The 16,809-nt window shown below is 41.6% G+C and overlaps 1 protein-coding gene across 2 annotated transcripts in view; it reads left to right on the top strand.

The window, feature by feature from the left end:
* Positions 1-16,809, top strand: part of TRABD (TraB domain containing) — a 31,742-nt gene extending 14,933 nt beyond the window's left edge. For both annotated transcript variants that reach the window (XM_084298184.1, XM_084298185.1), the window contains 7 exons: positions 25-191; positions 1,109-1,249; positions 6,156-6,266; positions 7,186-7,325; positions 9,528-9,700; positions 11,188-11,299; positions 13,537-16,809. In XM_084298184.1, the coding sequence (XP_084154310.1) occupies positions 25-191; positions 1,109-1,249; positions 6,156-6,266; positions 7,186-7,325; positions 9,528-9,700; positions 11,188-11,299; positions 13,537-13,714 (1,022 nt within the window). In that variant the 3' untranslated portion in view covers positions 13,715-16,809. The remainder of the gene's footprint in view (positions 1-24; positions 192-1,108; positions 1,250-6,155; positions 6,267-7,185; positions 7,326-9,527; positions 9,701-11,187; positions 11,300-13,536) is intronic.

Below are 16,809 nucleotides of genomic sequence, written 5' to 3'. Positions count from 1 at the left end.
TTTTTTTTTTCTTGCCCTTTCTAGCTGATGCAGAGGCATTTAAAATCCTTCTGGAGATGAAGATGAAGAAGAGGCAGAAAAAGCCTTCTTTACCAAGCACTGTGACTGAGCTCGACACCGAGGACGGTTCTAAAGTGTATGTGGTTGGAACAGCCCACTTCAGTGACAGCAGCAAAAAGGACGTAGTGAAGGTAGGTAGGAAGTGGGAGCCTTTTAGCAGCGTGGTGTTAATGCTGTTAACTTTATCGTGAAGTATGTCACAAAGCAGAGCAAAGTCCAGCTCTCTGGCTTGTTTTTTTTTTTTTTTTTTGTTTTGTTTTTTCAATCTCCTGGTTGTTTCTCAAAGTAGATGTTGAAGGGCTGACAGCACGGTGGGATGAACTAAAAGATACCTGTATCATCTCAGTAATTTTTTTATGCAATGCTTTGCTCTCCAATCCCATTTTTTTCGTTTTGTCCTCTAAAGAATATGGAATAACACCAGCAGTGTGTCTGCATGTGATGGGAGTGTGCCAAGAGGATGCAAAGCCTAGAACAGAAAGGAGTTCTCAGCTTCTTTGTGCATGGGATGTATAATGAGTTGTCAAACCGTGCTGCCCAAAATGTGAGAATGGAGTCCAATGTACAAGTAGCTCTGAAGCACTAGTAGAAGTAGGAGCTATTTCATGCTGCACCTCATGCAACGTCTGCAGTTTAGACTGGTGTTATTCTCTGGGTGCCAGAAGGAGAGGAATCCTGTGCCAGAACCATCAACTCTGGCTCTTACAAAGCTTGTTCTAAATCAGACTGCAATTGGTCACAAACAAAAAGGACTTTTCTAACGTGAAAGAAAAAAGCTGGACGTCTTGATCTATTTTTTCCCCAGAATATTTTTTTCTCCCTATTCTTGTCCCAAAACATCCAGTAGCTAAATGAATTCACTTATTTTCTTCCTTTGTTTGTCTTAATAAATAGCTATTTGGTGGAGTCTTACCCTTTCATTGCTATTTAATTGAAAATAATTGTTGGAACGTGCTTTTAGGTCCTTTTTCCTCATGAAAATATCTATATTGGCTGCACTTCTTTTTAATCTTTCCTAAATTGGTGTAAATGAAATCATCTTTTTCAGACAATACAAGAAGTGCAGCCTGATGTGGTTGTGGTGGAGCTGTGCCAGTACAGAGTTTCCATGTTAAAGATGGACGAAAGGACATTGCTAAAAGAAGCCAAAGAAATAAATCTGGAAAAACTGCAGCAAGCTATAAAGCAGGTATGGGTCCCGCAATGAGAATTAAAGGTTTGTGCTAAGAGTGATTTGTCAAATTGCAACTAAAAACACTATCGACCAGCTGGGAGTCTAATGGTGTTCACCAGGGTGAACCCAGAAGTTTGCTTACCACCTAGAGGGTACCATGACTGTGGCAAAGTTAAGAGTGGTGCTTTGTCTTTAGCTCAAATGTTGAGGGCTTAGGTTGCACCACAGGATCGTATGGCCAAGTGTTGACCTCAGGAGCACTCTTCTGTGTTTAACAGTTGTTCCGCTCCCAGGACACAAATTTAAGTATTTAATTGTAGAGTTCCACTGGTCCATTTAAATAGGGCTGCTACCCCTGCAATCTGCAACTGTATCACAAGGAGCACTTAATGTTGATACTGTCTGCAGGGACCTGCAGGCAGTATCAACAAAATGGTTGCATTCCTCCACCTTAGTGTATTTTTCTTTTTATTAATTCCATTCCACTCAATTTCTGAGCAGTTCCTCATTGCCTGTAGGTCTTGACAAAGACTTTTGGAAAAGCTGGGCAGCAAAGAGTAGATTGTTATCCTTCAAACTGCAGCTGGTCTGGCAGTTTGGCGCTGTTTTGGATGTGGGAGTGCAAAACAAGTTTTGTCCTGTAGTTCTCGGTTTCACCTCGTTAGCTTGCATTTAAGTAATTTTAACACAAAGTTGATTTTAAAATGGTGATGGGATGTTTGGGTGCAATGGTAGTATCTGGGCAAGTCAAAAGTTTTTTCCAGTGCCCATTTGAATGAACAAGTTCATAGATTATTTTTATTGATGTTGTTGGGAAACTTCCAGGATTGCAGCTCTTGTGGGAATATAATTCCTCCATGTAGGAAGTGTGAGGAGTGGCTAGGGACAAGTGTGCTGTGTTTAATGTGTTTCTGTTTGTGTACATGCACGTCGTGTTTCAGTGCAGTCTTTGTGACTCACATAGTTAGGCAATAATGTGCATTTCCTGTTTTCTTTCCTTATGTTCCATCAAAGGCTAGAAGATTGCAAAACACTTGCATGTTGCAGGAATTATTGCATCCATCTGTTTATTTGGGGGAAAGTGGAGGGTTTTGATGCATGTAACCAAAATAATGCATCTTCACAACAATCAGAGCAGCGTAGTCGAGGATATTCTGGCCCAGTAAACAAGCATGGAAGCTTTTTTTATCTTTAGGCAAAGCTAAATGCAGTTTGTGCTCTATTAAGTTGTTTTTTCCTCTGTTAAGGAGAAAAGGGCAACAGAAATAGAATAGCAGATTTTTTTCTCTGTTGTAAATTCATGATGGCAGCTTTGTAAGTAGGAGTTCCTACCAGGACTGGAAGTGACCCTCTGTGCAGCCAGTAGGAACTGCAGGCTGTGTTGGCTCCAAAACCAGAGAATAACACAAGGATCCTTCCCCTATTGTCATAGCTCAATCTAAATGTCTTTCCTCACAAGGGATAGTGCAAATAGTAACAGGTTAACAAATAAAAACTTATCCAGACCCAGAAGTTACACCAGAAGTCAAAACTGCTTGTTACTCTCATCCTGGAATACCAAATCAGCAAAAGAATAGTGTCTTTTTAGAACTGCTTGTATAAACTTTAAGCAGTAAAATTACGTTTTATTAGTCATAATTAAAGTTTGAAAATGGGCAGAGTGTTAAGATGAAACTGTTGCAGGCCTGCTGTGGATCCCTGGTATTCACAGCTTATCCAACAAGTGCTGTGGGTTAAAAAGAGCCTCCCTCCAGCCCCACCTCCGATTTCAAAACCCTTCCTGGGGTTTGCAGAGAGCCACCTGTTTGCTTTCCATTAAAGCAACCTAGTGCAGACTGGGATCTGGCTGAGATGTGGATCACCTGAGCTGCAGAGTAACAGGTGGCTTAAATCGAACTGGTAAGGCTGGTTTTGTCATCCCTGCTCCCCAGCTTCATGTTTCCGCTTTCCTGTGTCCATAGCAGAGCTCCCAGGAGCACGTGGCAGCCTGAATAAGGCTTGCTGTTTAGCTGTATGTCCCTACGTGGCTGTCTGCTGGTCCTGGCACAAAGGAGGAGGTGGAAAACCGTATTCCCTGCTGCCACCAGCCCTCTTTCTCCTTTGCCAAACCTTTAGATCAACCTGACTTGTTTTTTTTAACCTACTCCTTTAGGACAAGTTACCTCTGCAGGAATGTATCATAGTGATTTTTATTGTGCTTCTGGCCAGTGAAAAAACTCTTGCACAGCATAATGCATCCCTCTGTGCTTAGGTAACCTGCAGGATTAGCTGTTAAATAAAATATACTGGGAGTTGGTAGGTGAAGAGCATATTCATACAGACCCACGTGGGCTGCAGTAGCTTGTGCCTGAAGTCTAACCTCCAGTGGATTTGCAGCAGCAGGGAAACCAGTTCCAATTTCCACATAGCCAGGCTGTGTTTGTACAGGGCTGCATCCGTGTCATTTAGTGTTGGTTTTCTTTGTTTTTTTCGTAAAGAAGAAATCCCGAGGTCTAAAATACATGCTGCTTGTTCCTGCCTGCAGTTCTGCAGTCAGTGTTGGATCTGCAACTTGTCACAGAGTCAGGGCAGCTGCAAGCCCCGCTCCTCAGGCTGTGCTCTCCATAACAGCGGGAGCGTGGCTGTGCTGAGTCCGAGGGAAGGTTTGTGTCCTCCAGGAGGCCTCTGACAGTTGCCAATAGCAGATGCCTGGAGAAAAGCATCAGAACCTGCAGTCCCACTTTGCCAGGGTATTCCAGTTCTCCCATCCTGCTCGCTGTCCCCATTCTAGTCATGATGTCAGCTCTGCTCTTACCTTGCTCACTCATCTGTTCCCAAACCTCAGGAGTGTGCAGTGTTTGATCTCTTCCCCTATGCTTGGTATTTCTTTTGCACTTTACTAGTTCACATATTTTGTCTTCAAGGCACAAGTCCAGCTACGATGGTACAGTAGCACGTTTCTATTTTGTTCCTTTCCTGATAATCCCCCTCGTTTTTCTTGCTTTCTGACTGTGGAATGTCAGGCTGATAAAATTGGTATTTCGTTCTCTGCCCTGTGTGCTAACAGCTCGGCATTCCTCTGCCTGAGCAGCTGTTTCCTTCCATGTGTGCACTGCTTTGTGGCTGTCACAGCTAACCTGTGAGCTGTGGGTGCCAGCCATGCAGGATTTATTGTTCTCCTGCAGTCATTTTCTCTTTATCAGGCGTGGAATAACCTGGTATTGCTAATAACCTCTCGGTGTTTTGCTCCCGGTGTTGTTCCTGCATTTTGCTCTTTATCCCCCGCGCTTTCTGGCCGGTTGGTGCTGGTTGCTGCTCCGTGCTGCTGCCTGTCACCTCTTATCTCAGTGATGCTGAGCAAATGTGGCAAGCACTGGGTCTTGTGGAGGTTAAGAGCAAGAACGGCTCAGACACACTTCAGAGATGCAGCCCTTTGTTAGCCATCGCTGGGTAAAATGCAGACTTCAAAAATCTGATCCTGAAGGGTGTGAGAGCCCACAAATGACCTCAGGCTGCATTTTCTTCGTTTTCTTTGAGTTGTTTTTTCCTGAACTTCTGGAAACCCTTCTCTCCCAGACTCTTCTCAGTCTCGAGGATGCTGAAGACATTTATTTTCCCTGCTCTCTTTCTTCTTGTCCCTCCCCAGGAGCCCAGTGCCCTGCCCTTCTGCTTAGCTTATTCGTTTGGTGGGGAAGCGGCTGCACAACTGGCTTTGAAAACAGCTGCTCTCTCCTGCCAGTTCTGGTCCTTGGTGACTCCTGAATCTGCTTATCTGCAGGAGCTGCCTACGACTCGGGGAGAGGTTGCACAAGCAGCAAAGCTTGCGCTGGGTGGGTTGTTAGAGCATGTCCGTGGCAGCAGGGAGGGGAGACCAGGACCTTCCCCTGGTAACTTCAGGCAGTCTTGTTCACTCAAGCTGTCCTATGTAACCTCAGCTTTAGTCACGTGAAGCTGCTGGTAGAGCAGAAAATTAAACTATAGCAAGGTAGGGGGATGTGCACCTTTTAGTAGCGGTACGGGCTGATGCCAAATTGCAGGAGATGTGTAACAGGGGATGGGGTGCTCTTGGAGACAGCTAACACTCAGCCACTCGATCTTTGTTGTAAGAACAACTGGTGCAGGACAGCTCTGAGTGGATTTCCAGGGGGTGTTTTCGTCCCTGTTTGAAAGGCTAGGAAAGGAAAATTTTGCTTAAATGCATGTAGGAAATTCTTCCTCATCTTCAGTAAAGAACTCTGGATTTTAATCTGGATTTTAAGTCTTTATAATGGACTCTTTGTGCACGGAGGAGCCTCCAGTGTGCTTGTGGGAGTGCATCAGACCCAGCACTGAGGTTTTCCTTCTAAGGTTTCATGTGCTGAAGTCATGCACATCAAATTCTTGCACAACCCTGAATTTTCTGTGTTCCTACAGCTGTTAACCTAACTAGTGTTCAGCCCAGTGCTTCACTGGGATTGTGGAAGTGTTTATGATTAGATCACTATTTCCCCCTCAGTTATCTCTCTAATGCGACTGCATTCATTGTGTGTTCAATGGAATGTGCTTTGATGCTTTTTTTTTTTTCTTGTAACCAGATCAAGAAAAAATAAATGTAGTGTATGAGCTGTTCTGCCATTCAGACACTTTCTTCTATCAGGTAGAATGAATGTAAACTGAAGAATCTGGCTGCTCTCCTGTCCTTTCCCATCTTTTTTTTAGTTAATTGAAAGGGAGGATAGTCTGGCTGCACACTGGAGTGAAAAGCCACTTCACAACTGATAGAAGCTGAAACAAAAGAGTAGTATTGATCAGTGAATTTGTTCCAAAAAGTAGCGTCAGTGTCTATTCTTCACTAAGATACTTAATGTTTTCATTACTGAACAGTACATTATTCTAAGAAATCCACACAGTATGTTGGTATTTCTTTAACGTTTTTCTTCTTTTTTTTTTTTTTTTTTGCCAGAATGGAGTCATGTCTGGATTGATGCAAATGCTGCTTCTGAAAGTGTCTGCTCACATCACAGAACAGCTGGGAATGGCCCCAGGAGGAGAATTCAGGGAGGCTTTCAAAGAGGTGTGAAATTGAAATGGTTTTTCCGAGGTCAAATTCCTGGCCTTTTGCTCTCAGAGTCAGTAAATAAAGGCATTTTCAATGACTAGAAAGGAGCACTCTGGCTGTACTTTTGCTGAAGTCTGTGAAGTGGTAAAAACCATCTTCAGCTTCAAAGTATACTCAAAGGTACAGAGGTTCACAGCCCTAACTGACATGAAAACGACTCCAAAAAGACTAAATGATAAGTGATGATTCTGATGGTATTTGTTTCAGTTTATTTTGTTTCTCTTGGATAACTATTTTTGAATTTGGGATATGGATGCTGGTCATACTGTTTGTGGTGTCAGGATTTTAGTAAATGAAAACTTACTCTAATTCATCCAGAAAGATTTATTGCTCTATCCTCTTCAGAAGTGTGTATGAGGTTTTTAAACAGGTATGCTTAGTAAAGATCTTCCAAGAAGTTCTCTGCTGTGCTAAAATTTGTCTGCCTCAGCTACAGCAAAGGCTCACCTGGCGTTGCCATCTGGTACCCAGCACCAGTTTTTGTTTCATAAGCTCCTTCTTGAATGTATTGTATCGTGACAAAGTGATAGGATTTGATGAGATCACAAACCTGGTTAAAAGCAAAACATCCAAAATCATTTTACCTTGGACTTCATTCAGACCTGAAAAGATATCGAGCCCCATCATATGAAGAGGGCAATTACAGCTTAACATTTTTTTTCCTGTAACACCTACTGCATCTTTTAGCTGATGTATTCCTTTATGAAGGAGTATATTGAAAAGTTTATTTACTGAAAAGCCAAAATATTTCTTAAGTATGGCACTATTTGTTCTTTTTTTAAGGTAAATCACGTAATAACATGAACATTATCTTAGTAACAATGTACCATGCCTTCAGTACAGCTTCACTACTAATTTATATCTTCTCTTCCAGGCTAGTAAAGTCCCTTTCTGTAAATTTCACCTTGGAGACAGACCCATCCCTGTTACGTTTAAGAGAGCAATTGCTGCACTTTCTTTCTGGCAGAAAGTCAAGCTTGCTTGGGGCCTTTGCTTCTTATCTGACCCAATCAGGTATGAATAAACATCCCATGTGTTTATCAGAGAATTGGTCAGCTCTGCAGTGTGACTTGGTAGGAGCTCAAAGGTCTTGGTACGCAACCTGATGTGGGAAAACTTTAAATTAGTGAGGTAGATAAATATACGAACTACACATCAGTAATCCAGGTTATTTAAAGAAAGCTGGCTTTCTGATCCTGTTACCTCTTTGTTTAGTGGTGTTTGGATACGTTATGTCCAGGTTGTGGATCATACTGAAGTAAAGATTCAGTGCTGTGTATAATTGAATAATAACTAAAAATATTTTTCAAATATATTTTTTAATGCAGAAATTAAAGTTTTTCCCAGTACTACCGTGTGGGTATTGTAAATCTGGATGTTCGCTTCAGCTGCCTTAGGTTTTCCAGAGGGCTTGGGTCTGTTGTGCTAAGTCACATGGGGATCAGGGCAGCTCAAGAACTGAGTCAACACCATCTGCTATCTGAGCAGAGCTGGGGAACAAGAGAAAACCCTTTAAGTTTGTGGGCAATGTGTCTGACTCTAAATGAACATGACCTTTATAAAGGGACACTGTTAGGAACTCTTGCCTTAGGGTAATGCTTCTCAGATGGCTCTTCTCTTGCTTTGTTTGGTTTCCTCTGCCCTTTTGAGAAACCACTGTGCCAAGTTTGCTTCCTCTTTGCTTCTGGACGCAAGTAGGTGTGAGATAACTTGCTTGAGCTGGGTGAGAACACGCACAGCTGTCCTCCTAAATTCCATCTGCTCCTACCAGACTTGCAGTGGTGGGAGGCTTGCCAGAAATGGGTTCCCAGTGCACGTGGTCCCTGGATCTCCGTGCCTGTGACTGGAGCTCCACGCAGCTCATGAAGTAATCTATGTCAGTTTTTTTCAGCCACTTGAAATTGGGCCAGGGCTCAAACTGTAGTAAGGACAATCGAGTCTTCTGTTTCCCAGCCTTAGCGTTTACTTAATTGTTGTTTCCTGTAAATACTTGTTACGTTCATCTGTAAAAGTTTGGCCTACTTCCAATCCATTAACTACAATTAGTTTTGTTAACTAATAGACTAATACCAACATGCAGCTATTTACGTGCTTCTGGGGGGTGTTGGAGGATGTATTTCTCAGCAAATTCTCACATTTTTCATTCATCCCAAGGTAATTTCAGTTTTCAACTGAAAAAATAAGATAATTGTGCTTAACTATACCTTTAACATAACACCCCAATTGTTACCATACAACTGGTGGATTCGCAGCATCGATGATTTTAAAAGTAACGTGGGTAGGAGTTGAGAAGGGGAGGTGGTTATAATTAGGAAGCTGCTGGGGGTGGTTGCGTAGATAAGCTCACTCAGCCATCAACATGAGATTCTGCTGAAAATGGAGTACTTGAAAATCTGATTTGTGTCAGTCTGTTTCTGTGGTCTGTTGAAAGTTAGCAAGGCTTTCTTCAGTTGTCTCTGCCATTTGTGGTACCTTCTGATTTCAAGTGTATTAAAAAGAAGTTTCTTGACATCATTCTTGAATAGAGAGTGATGCAAAACCAGATGATCCTGGTGCCACAAACCATGACTGGACCTCAGCTGTGGCTGCAAACAGAAGGTTAGCAGCACCTATGTAAAATAATAACAATAATAATACAAAAGCTCATTAAATTCACTCCCGCAGTTCTTATTTCCTGCCCGTTTCTGTTCTTCCGTTCAGGGAATTGATTAATAGCTTTTACTTCCCTGCTGAAGGCTGTGACTGACAGAAGGGCTGCAGAACTCCTTCCATCCCTGCAGACTGTGCCTGACAGCGTGTGGTTTTGTTCCTTAAATAGAGCCTCTGTGCGTTCAGTGATCAGATCTGCTTCCTCAGGAGTGCTGCGTTGCCTTTTTTTAAGCTTATGAATATACAGTGGAAGTGGGGCACCGGGATAACTCTGTGCTTTGAAGCCCTGGTGCTTTTGCTCAGTTGAGCAGTCAGTTTTTTAAACTGGGAAGGGTGAATACTCGGTTGAAGTGCCTGAAGGCAGGTGACCTCCCTTCTTTCCTGTGCCCTCGCTGCAGAGGCATTGATCAGTCTCCAGCTTTGCAGGCCTGTGCAGACTGCTTTGCTCTGGGAGAGGACAACTGTCCAGCGTGGGCTTATGTGGATGTGTGCAACACTTCATTTATTGGTGTGTGTTGGGCTTTGGAAGTGTGACATCGATACTGAGAAAAATTACCTCTCTTTCAGTAAAGATGATGTGGAGAAATGCAAGCAGAAGGATTTGCTGGAGCAGATGATGGCAGAAATGATTGGAGAATTCCCTGATCTTCATCGAACGATTGTCTCTGAACGGGATATTTATTTGACCTACATGCTGAAGCAAGCAGCAAAGCAGATAGAACTACCTCGAGCTTCAGAAAGTAATTGTTTTAAAGCAGATAACATAACCAGCAATGTGGTTTTTGTGTGCTATTACAAATTTCAGTTGTTCTTGGGAAATCTGTGATGTTCTGTGGGTTTATCCGAGACAGATGCTGCATGTCACAGAAGCTGACACTGCTTGAAAAGTTAAAAGGCGTATTACTCCTGCTGCAACCTCCTATAGAAGCAAAGAAATTCCACAGAGCAATAGGCTCTAAATGATGGTTCTTTTCTCATTATGGTATTGAAAAGTGGAAAACACTGATTAACCTGACAACTTCTTCAAAAGGCAGGCATCTGGTATTGCAGCACAGCATGGGACAGACGAGGCATGTGTTCCCTGTCTCGCTGTCTCACCAAATTCACTGTCACCAATAGCTGCTCAGGCACAGATTTCCTGCTAAACTAATTATCTCTAATTTCAGCATTCATCATGCTTTGCTTATGATAAATTGGGCTCCTAGGAGCTCCTGAGTCTATGACAAATACAGACTCTGCATGTTTCAGCGAGTTGTAAGCATAAGAAATAATTCTATTTCTCTAGCCTTTGGAAGTAATTTGCTGCCATGTGTGATCTGCATCTCCTTTATTCATATGTACGTGCCTGTCTTTATATATTTGTGTGTGTGTATATATGCATACTCAAGTAGTTACTGATTTTAATCACTTCAGTGCAGACCTCTGGCACCGTCTTGTGATTGCAAAATCACTAAAAAGCGAGGGGATTGAATTTGTGTTCTTGCACCTCCCTTGTCTAGCATTACTTCAGTGCTGCCTTTGTGAGATTTCCCCAAACACTAATATTCACTGGTAGTGCAGGTGGCGTGGCTGAAGTAGGCATGGATGCCTTCAGTCACTCGATCTAAGGAGCAGACTGAAAAATTTGTTTAGTTGTTGGTCCTTGGTGGGTCATGAGCCACAAAAATTGTATAGCAATTTACCTGCCTCTTTAATTTTGTTACATTTGCCTTAAGATCAAAGTCTCTGGATCACTGGTGTAGTGAATGTCTGTGAAACCAAAGGGGTTTTATATGCAGTAAAAGCATTTGAAATAAAAGGTGGGGCCACAAAAGACAATAGCGTAAGTGTATCATCTGATTGATAAGTCCTCTGTCTGTCTCTTAGTAAATGAGGCAGTGCCAGAGGTGGTTTTGTTAAGATGTGCGTTATTTAGAAGCTTTTCTGTTAATTATTTTCACTGTGACATGGTGCCAATTTTTCCACTGGGAGAGGAACCAACCTCAAAACTTTCAGAAAGAACACTTCAACTTCACTGGCTGTTGTGAAATCTTGTTGGTAGCACAGGTGAGAGCGAGCACTGGCCTGTGTTGAAGTGGTCTAATGGTGGCTGGCTGCTAAGGTGTAGGACGAGGAGCCCCTGCTGCTTAAAAAATGCTGTTCTGTAATCTTGCTTTTTACCTGTTTGTTTATAGCTAGAAACCAGTCCTTTTACTGATGCATTCCATTGTCTCTGTTTCTTTCCTAGCTGAACCTAGAAGATACATCCCTGCTGTTGTAGTTGGTGTGGTTGGGATGGGTCACGTACCTGGAATTGAAAAGAACTGGAACTCTGACTTGAACATCCAGGAAATAATGAGGTATGTCGTCCTTTCCTGTGTCCTGACACAACAGCGTCTCTTGCTGAAAGTCTGCAGTGAGTGGTTTGGGGTTTTCTTGGTTGTTGTGGCTTAAAAAAATGTCTCTGCTGTACTCCCTGCCCTGTCAGCTCACAGACTTGCTGTGCAGATTGTGCGTGCAGCAAAGGAAAAGAAACTGTCAAAGAAAAAAAGAATGTAATTGGTTGGCTATTGAGGGAAATGAGAAAATGCCCTTGTTTAGGAAGAAAACCTATTGATCCACGTGTAAGGCTTTTCAAATGAGGCTTCAGATGAGATTTGTAGAAGGTGACAAAACGAGGCTTCCAGTCTAGCTTAGATAAATACAAACTGTGAGATTCAAAGCTTTTGTTGCGCCAGGCACTGTGGGTTCTGGCAAGATTATTGCTGTTGCTTATCACCTGCTTTTTGACTGGATATCAAGGAATAGTAAGTTTTAATGAATACGCTCAACACGGGCTGATCTAAGCCACGTACCTGCAGAATTCACTCCAATGTGGCTGTTAAAATAGATCTATGTGCTCTATAAAAGAAAGAGCTAAAGAACCAAAATGTTCAGACTGTATCCTACAAAGCCACAAAGGTCAGCACGTCAGAAATGTAGGAGGGGTTATAGTACGATCTGGTAATACCGGTCTGCAGTGGTTTGGGATAGCAGAGCCTTTCAAATATTAGTGCTTTATCTTATCACAGCCATTTGCTGTGTTTATGTAAGCACCTCAGTGTTCCTGTTTCATCAGAGGCTCTGAAATACAATAGCATGCCCTGGCTAAATGGAGTACCTGGGCATCTAAAATAAGCTTTAGAGAGTAAAATCCAGGTACTCGGGGTATCTGGATCCACAAATGGAAAGAGTGCAGGAGCCTTGCCAAAGTCTTTCTTGAGGCTAAGCCGAGCCTGGGCCCACAAACTAGACATCCATATCCCTCTGCACCTTCTCAAATAACCTGTAAAATGAGCTTGCAAGAATACATGCAACTATGTGGTTAACGTTGGTTGTATTGCTGACACTTCAGAACTGAACAGCCCCAAATCTGACCGTGTCTAAATGTTTACCTACAGGATCTGTTTCATCAAAGCTCATGCTCTTTGACTTGACTGACTTTACCATGCTAAGGCATAACTAAGTGGAAGAACTACCAGTATCTTCCCCAAGACTTGAATATTGCTTTAGTTTGACTTTCTAAAATAATAAAAAGCAAATTATGCAGAGAAGATTACTATATTAGGATTTGTTTCTCATTAAACACTTTTTCCTTTTATGCTGTTTCAGTGCAGCGGCAGAGCATTTATGTTTTTTGTCAGTGATTTTCATCTGCCTAAGGAGAGAAGTTTTAAAGACTTATTTTTTTACAGTCTGTGTTATGTGTTACAAAATGGTCTTGGGAATCATCTGAATCAAAACATACACGTTTCCCGGACTTCCAGTTTTTGGATTCTGTCACTGAACCTGACTCTGAGCAGATCTTACTATTCACTTCAGGCTCTGAATTGATCTTTAGATTGCACTGAGGGACTGGAAATGGCAAAGAGTAGATAGAAAAGCATGTACAAAGGCACAAAGGGATGCCTTTACTCTATCCTTCGTTCAATGTGTATGTTTTTGAAGCTCTTCCTGTATATTCCCTCAACATACAAAATCTTACCACTAATAACTTTGCCCTAATTTAAGCAAATGGATCTAAACTCGGTTCCCTTGCATCCTAATGTCAGCACATCAGACAGGATTGGACTGTGCCCATAATGTTTTTGTACTACTATAACTGACTGCTTCTAAATACGTTAGGAACATTTTCTTAACATAAATAGATGAGAACTCCCTTGAAATGTCATGCAGAGAACTGTCACTGAGGGGATTATGCGGGTTGCAATGTTTGCCTGCTATAGGTGTGGGGTGAGCTGAGGTACTGTGGAGCCTGTTAGTGTAGGTACAAGGCCCTGTGCACGTGGCTGCGTTTTCAAGCCAGCTCTTTTGGAGGTAATATTAGCTTATATTAACATAACTGGGAATAGCTTTGTTTATTATTATTATTATTATTATTATTTAATTTGGATGTAGCCCGTGAACAAGAAAGGGCATATTGCTCATTCATGACACGTCTGATCCCCCAGTCTCCTGCACTAAGAGGGAGGGGAGAAACAATTCTTGGTTTGGTTGGGAAATGCCCGTTCTTCCCAGCTGTGCAGGCGTTAACATTGTTTTGCATCTTCTGCTGCAGCGTGCCCCCTCCGTCAGCTTCGAGTAAGATTTTCAAACTTGTCGTAAAAGCAACAGTTTTTGGACTGATGGGATATGGCTGCTACCGGATAGGTCAAAGGACAGTTCAGTTCATTCTCTCGATGCCAGCAGCACAGAGCTATCTCCAGAAGCTGACAGAAATACGGTCTCAGCATTGAACGCCCCGCGGAGGCACAATGTGAAGAAGGTGGCTGACAAGAGCGATGGAGGCAACAGATGGGAACCAGACTGAACGAAGAGGGAAATAAGGATTCTAGCCCAGAGGTGCTTGCTGAGCAAAGCTGAATTGCTGTATAGTAAAAGATTTGATACTGATGTTACACCAGCTATGATCTAATGAGTAAGCTTGATTCCTGGTGTGTTGCATGAAACCACGTGATTCCAGATTGAGGCAAATGAAATAGGTACACGAGTATATATATTATATATATATATATAATTACTATATATATAATATATATTAACAATGATGTAGTACAGACAGCTTAAAGAGTGTATGTTCATGACTTTTTTTTCCCCAGAGGAACAGAACAACACAAAGTAACCAAATTGGCTGTGTCTGCTCTGAAATTCAGGGACACTTGAATGATTCTTCGGTTTTTCTCTTTTTTTTTGTTTTTTTCCCGTGGGTATAATAATACTCAGTGGTCATTTCTGGTGCCAGACACTTTTAAACATAACTTAGGATGACGTCTTCTCTATGTGTTTTATACTTAAAAACATTTAGGCTTTTTTTAAACTTAAGAGCTTTCCAAAAATGTCAGAATTTTACAGGCTGTCATACGTACACTGCTCCAATTTTTACAAGCCTTACTGAAGAACAGAAATGTTGCCTTTCGATTGCGTCCCTCATTCCCGCCACCAGTTGAATCGCCTCTCTCCTGCGTAGAGAAGGTACAGCCACACCATCAGAATGCAATGTGGTTTGTCAGATGTTTACAGGACACTCTGTTCCTTTAGATTAGGTTATTTAAATTGTATTATTTAGCCAAATCCTGCTGGATTCAGTGTTGTAAATTTAAGAGGCTAGAACTACTGTACAAGTTACTTTTGTTTCTCGGACCTTCCATTACCGGGACAAGAAGTCTGGAATTGACAGTACCTGCCCCTCACTTTTGATACATGAAAATATTTTATTTATCGATGTGATTTCTCAGTGGATGAATATTTTAATCTATTTAATAGAAAAGCAATGTTCAACTTAGCTTTTTCAAACTAGCTGTAGCATTTTATTTGGGTTACTTGCTATTTATACATAGAATTATGGGTACTTCAAACTGCTGTGATGTTCATAAATTTTCCAGAACAGCCATCTGTCATCCATCTATTTCTTTGTCTTTTTTGAATCCTAGGCTCATACTTAATAGGAGGTTTTGGTACCCTTTATAGAGGATTGTCGATGATTGTAAAGTGCCCTCTGCAATCAGCTAGTCCCAGTTCAGCAGTGCGAATAGTTTTAATCGTCATATCGAAGTTTTAACCTGGTGTATTTGAACGGAAGAAGCCCATTTGCTCCTCAGGCTCACATACAGTTGCTCGTTGATTGAAGTGGGGTTTTTAATCTATATTCATTTCTTTTGGGATTGGAAAATGAGAACCGGTGTTTGAGGCAAGAGGAGGAAAAGGTGATCGTGTGCTTTGTATTTCTTTGCTGGTTTGATGAAATCAATGAACGGTTTTTAGTAGGGTGAATTTCCAGAGCCTTGTGTCAGAAATCATCCTAAACAGTCTGTTGTTTGCTGGAAGTATGTACATGTATCTTCCACGCAGTGTTGTCGTTTTCAGGCTTTTTAAATGAAATCAAGGGTCTGATGCCCCTCTCCGTGATGGCTGGGAGCTGGTCTGTCCACGCAACCTGATGCTTTTCTGCCTTGCACTTGGCAAATTTTACGAGTCTCTGTGCAGCAAATCATTTAAGCGCATGTTTGTCTTTAAACCTGTTAAATCTAACCCAATCCTGCAGAGCTCTTAAGACAATGCAAGGTGCTTTTCTGGATCTGGGCCCTTAGTGGTGTGCAGGGAACACACCTCAGCAAACAAGGACAGCAGCAATTCACACTGCTTCAGCACAGGAGTGTAAATGGTAACACGCTCTTGGAGTGGAGTCAGGTCCTTTTTATTTTCCATCTGTCAGTGCTTCAGAAACCACCAGCTTTCTCTAGCAAGATGCAAAGTAGCGTTTATAAACAATTTCTAGAAGACGAGAGTGACTGCCTGACTTTTGATTCCTGATTTTTGTAAAGGTTTAATGTATTGTTTACAATTAAGCGGTCCTATTTGAAGAACTCTATTACGCTTTATGTACGTTTTTAAGAGATGAAAGCAAAAGCTTAAGCTCATTCTTCTCCTGGCTTTACTGAAATACCAAAAGGTGGTTGATGTTTTGTGGTTGTTTTTTCTTTTTTTCTTTTTTTTTTTTTTTTTGAGATCTCTTAAACTGGTGTAGAGATCAAGATATTGATATCTCGCTTTAAGATACCTACAGATTTTTAAGGTATCTGCAGATATTTTAAAAACTCTGTAGATCTTTGATATCTGTGCTCAGGTAATTTTACACAAAAGAAAACAAATCTACGGTAAACTTTAGATATGAGCCTTAAACTTGGGTGGGACTAATGCTAAATGATTGTCATGGAGCATTCTTGCAGGCTTAATGCGTTACGTTTTTTAGCCAGAAGTGTAAGTTATCCGTTTGTTATTCAGTCCTTTTCTGCAGTTAATATCTCAAGTCCGTTTCTTTCTTCTTTTTTTTTTTTTTTTTTTCCTCAAAGCATATCAGCATATTCTTAAAGGAGGCTGTTTTGTGGACAGAATTTGTGATTTCTTCCCACTATTGCGAACTGGCAGACCATATGCCTGCCCTGTTTACTCAGTGGCACTTGAAAGCCTGATGAATTTGCAGAACCACTGGTCCTGCAAATCCATACACGAATGCTTGGCGTTGTATATTCAATGTGTTATGCTGTCTATGTAACGATCAGTGTTTTAGGTCCATTCTTTTCTGTTCTAGTCGGTCCTTTCAGTGTTAAGAGCATCCTGTAAAACTTAAATACATGTTGAACTGTCCCAGCCCCACCTCAACCTTACGAAGCCATATTGTATTTTTTTGGTGACATGTACACCTGCTCACGCATTTGTACATGCAATGTAAATCTGAAGTATTTTTAACAATGTGTGCCTTTACTCTAAAGTGATTTAAAGTAAACAGCAGTATGTTCTATGATATAAAAAATAAAATATTTTAACCACCGTT

The sequence above is a fragment of the Netta rufina genome (assembly GCF_964035555.1).
Source record: "Netta rufina genome assembly, chromosome: 1".
Classification (NCBI taxonomy): domain Eukaryota; kingdom Metazoa; phylum Chordata; class Aves; order Anseriformes; family Anatidae; genus Netta; species Netta rufina.
The sequence above is the reverse complement of the archived record's forward strand: the minus strand, read 5'-3'. Positions and strand labels throughout refer to the sequence as shown.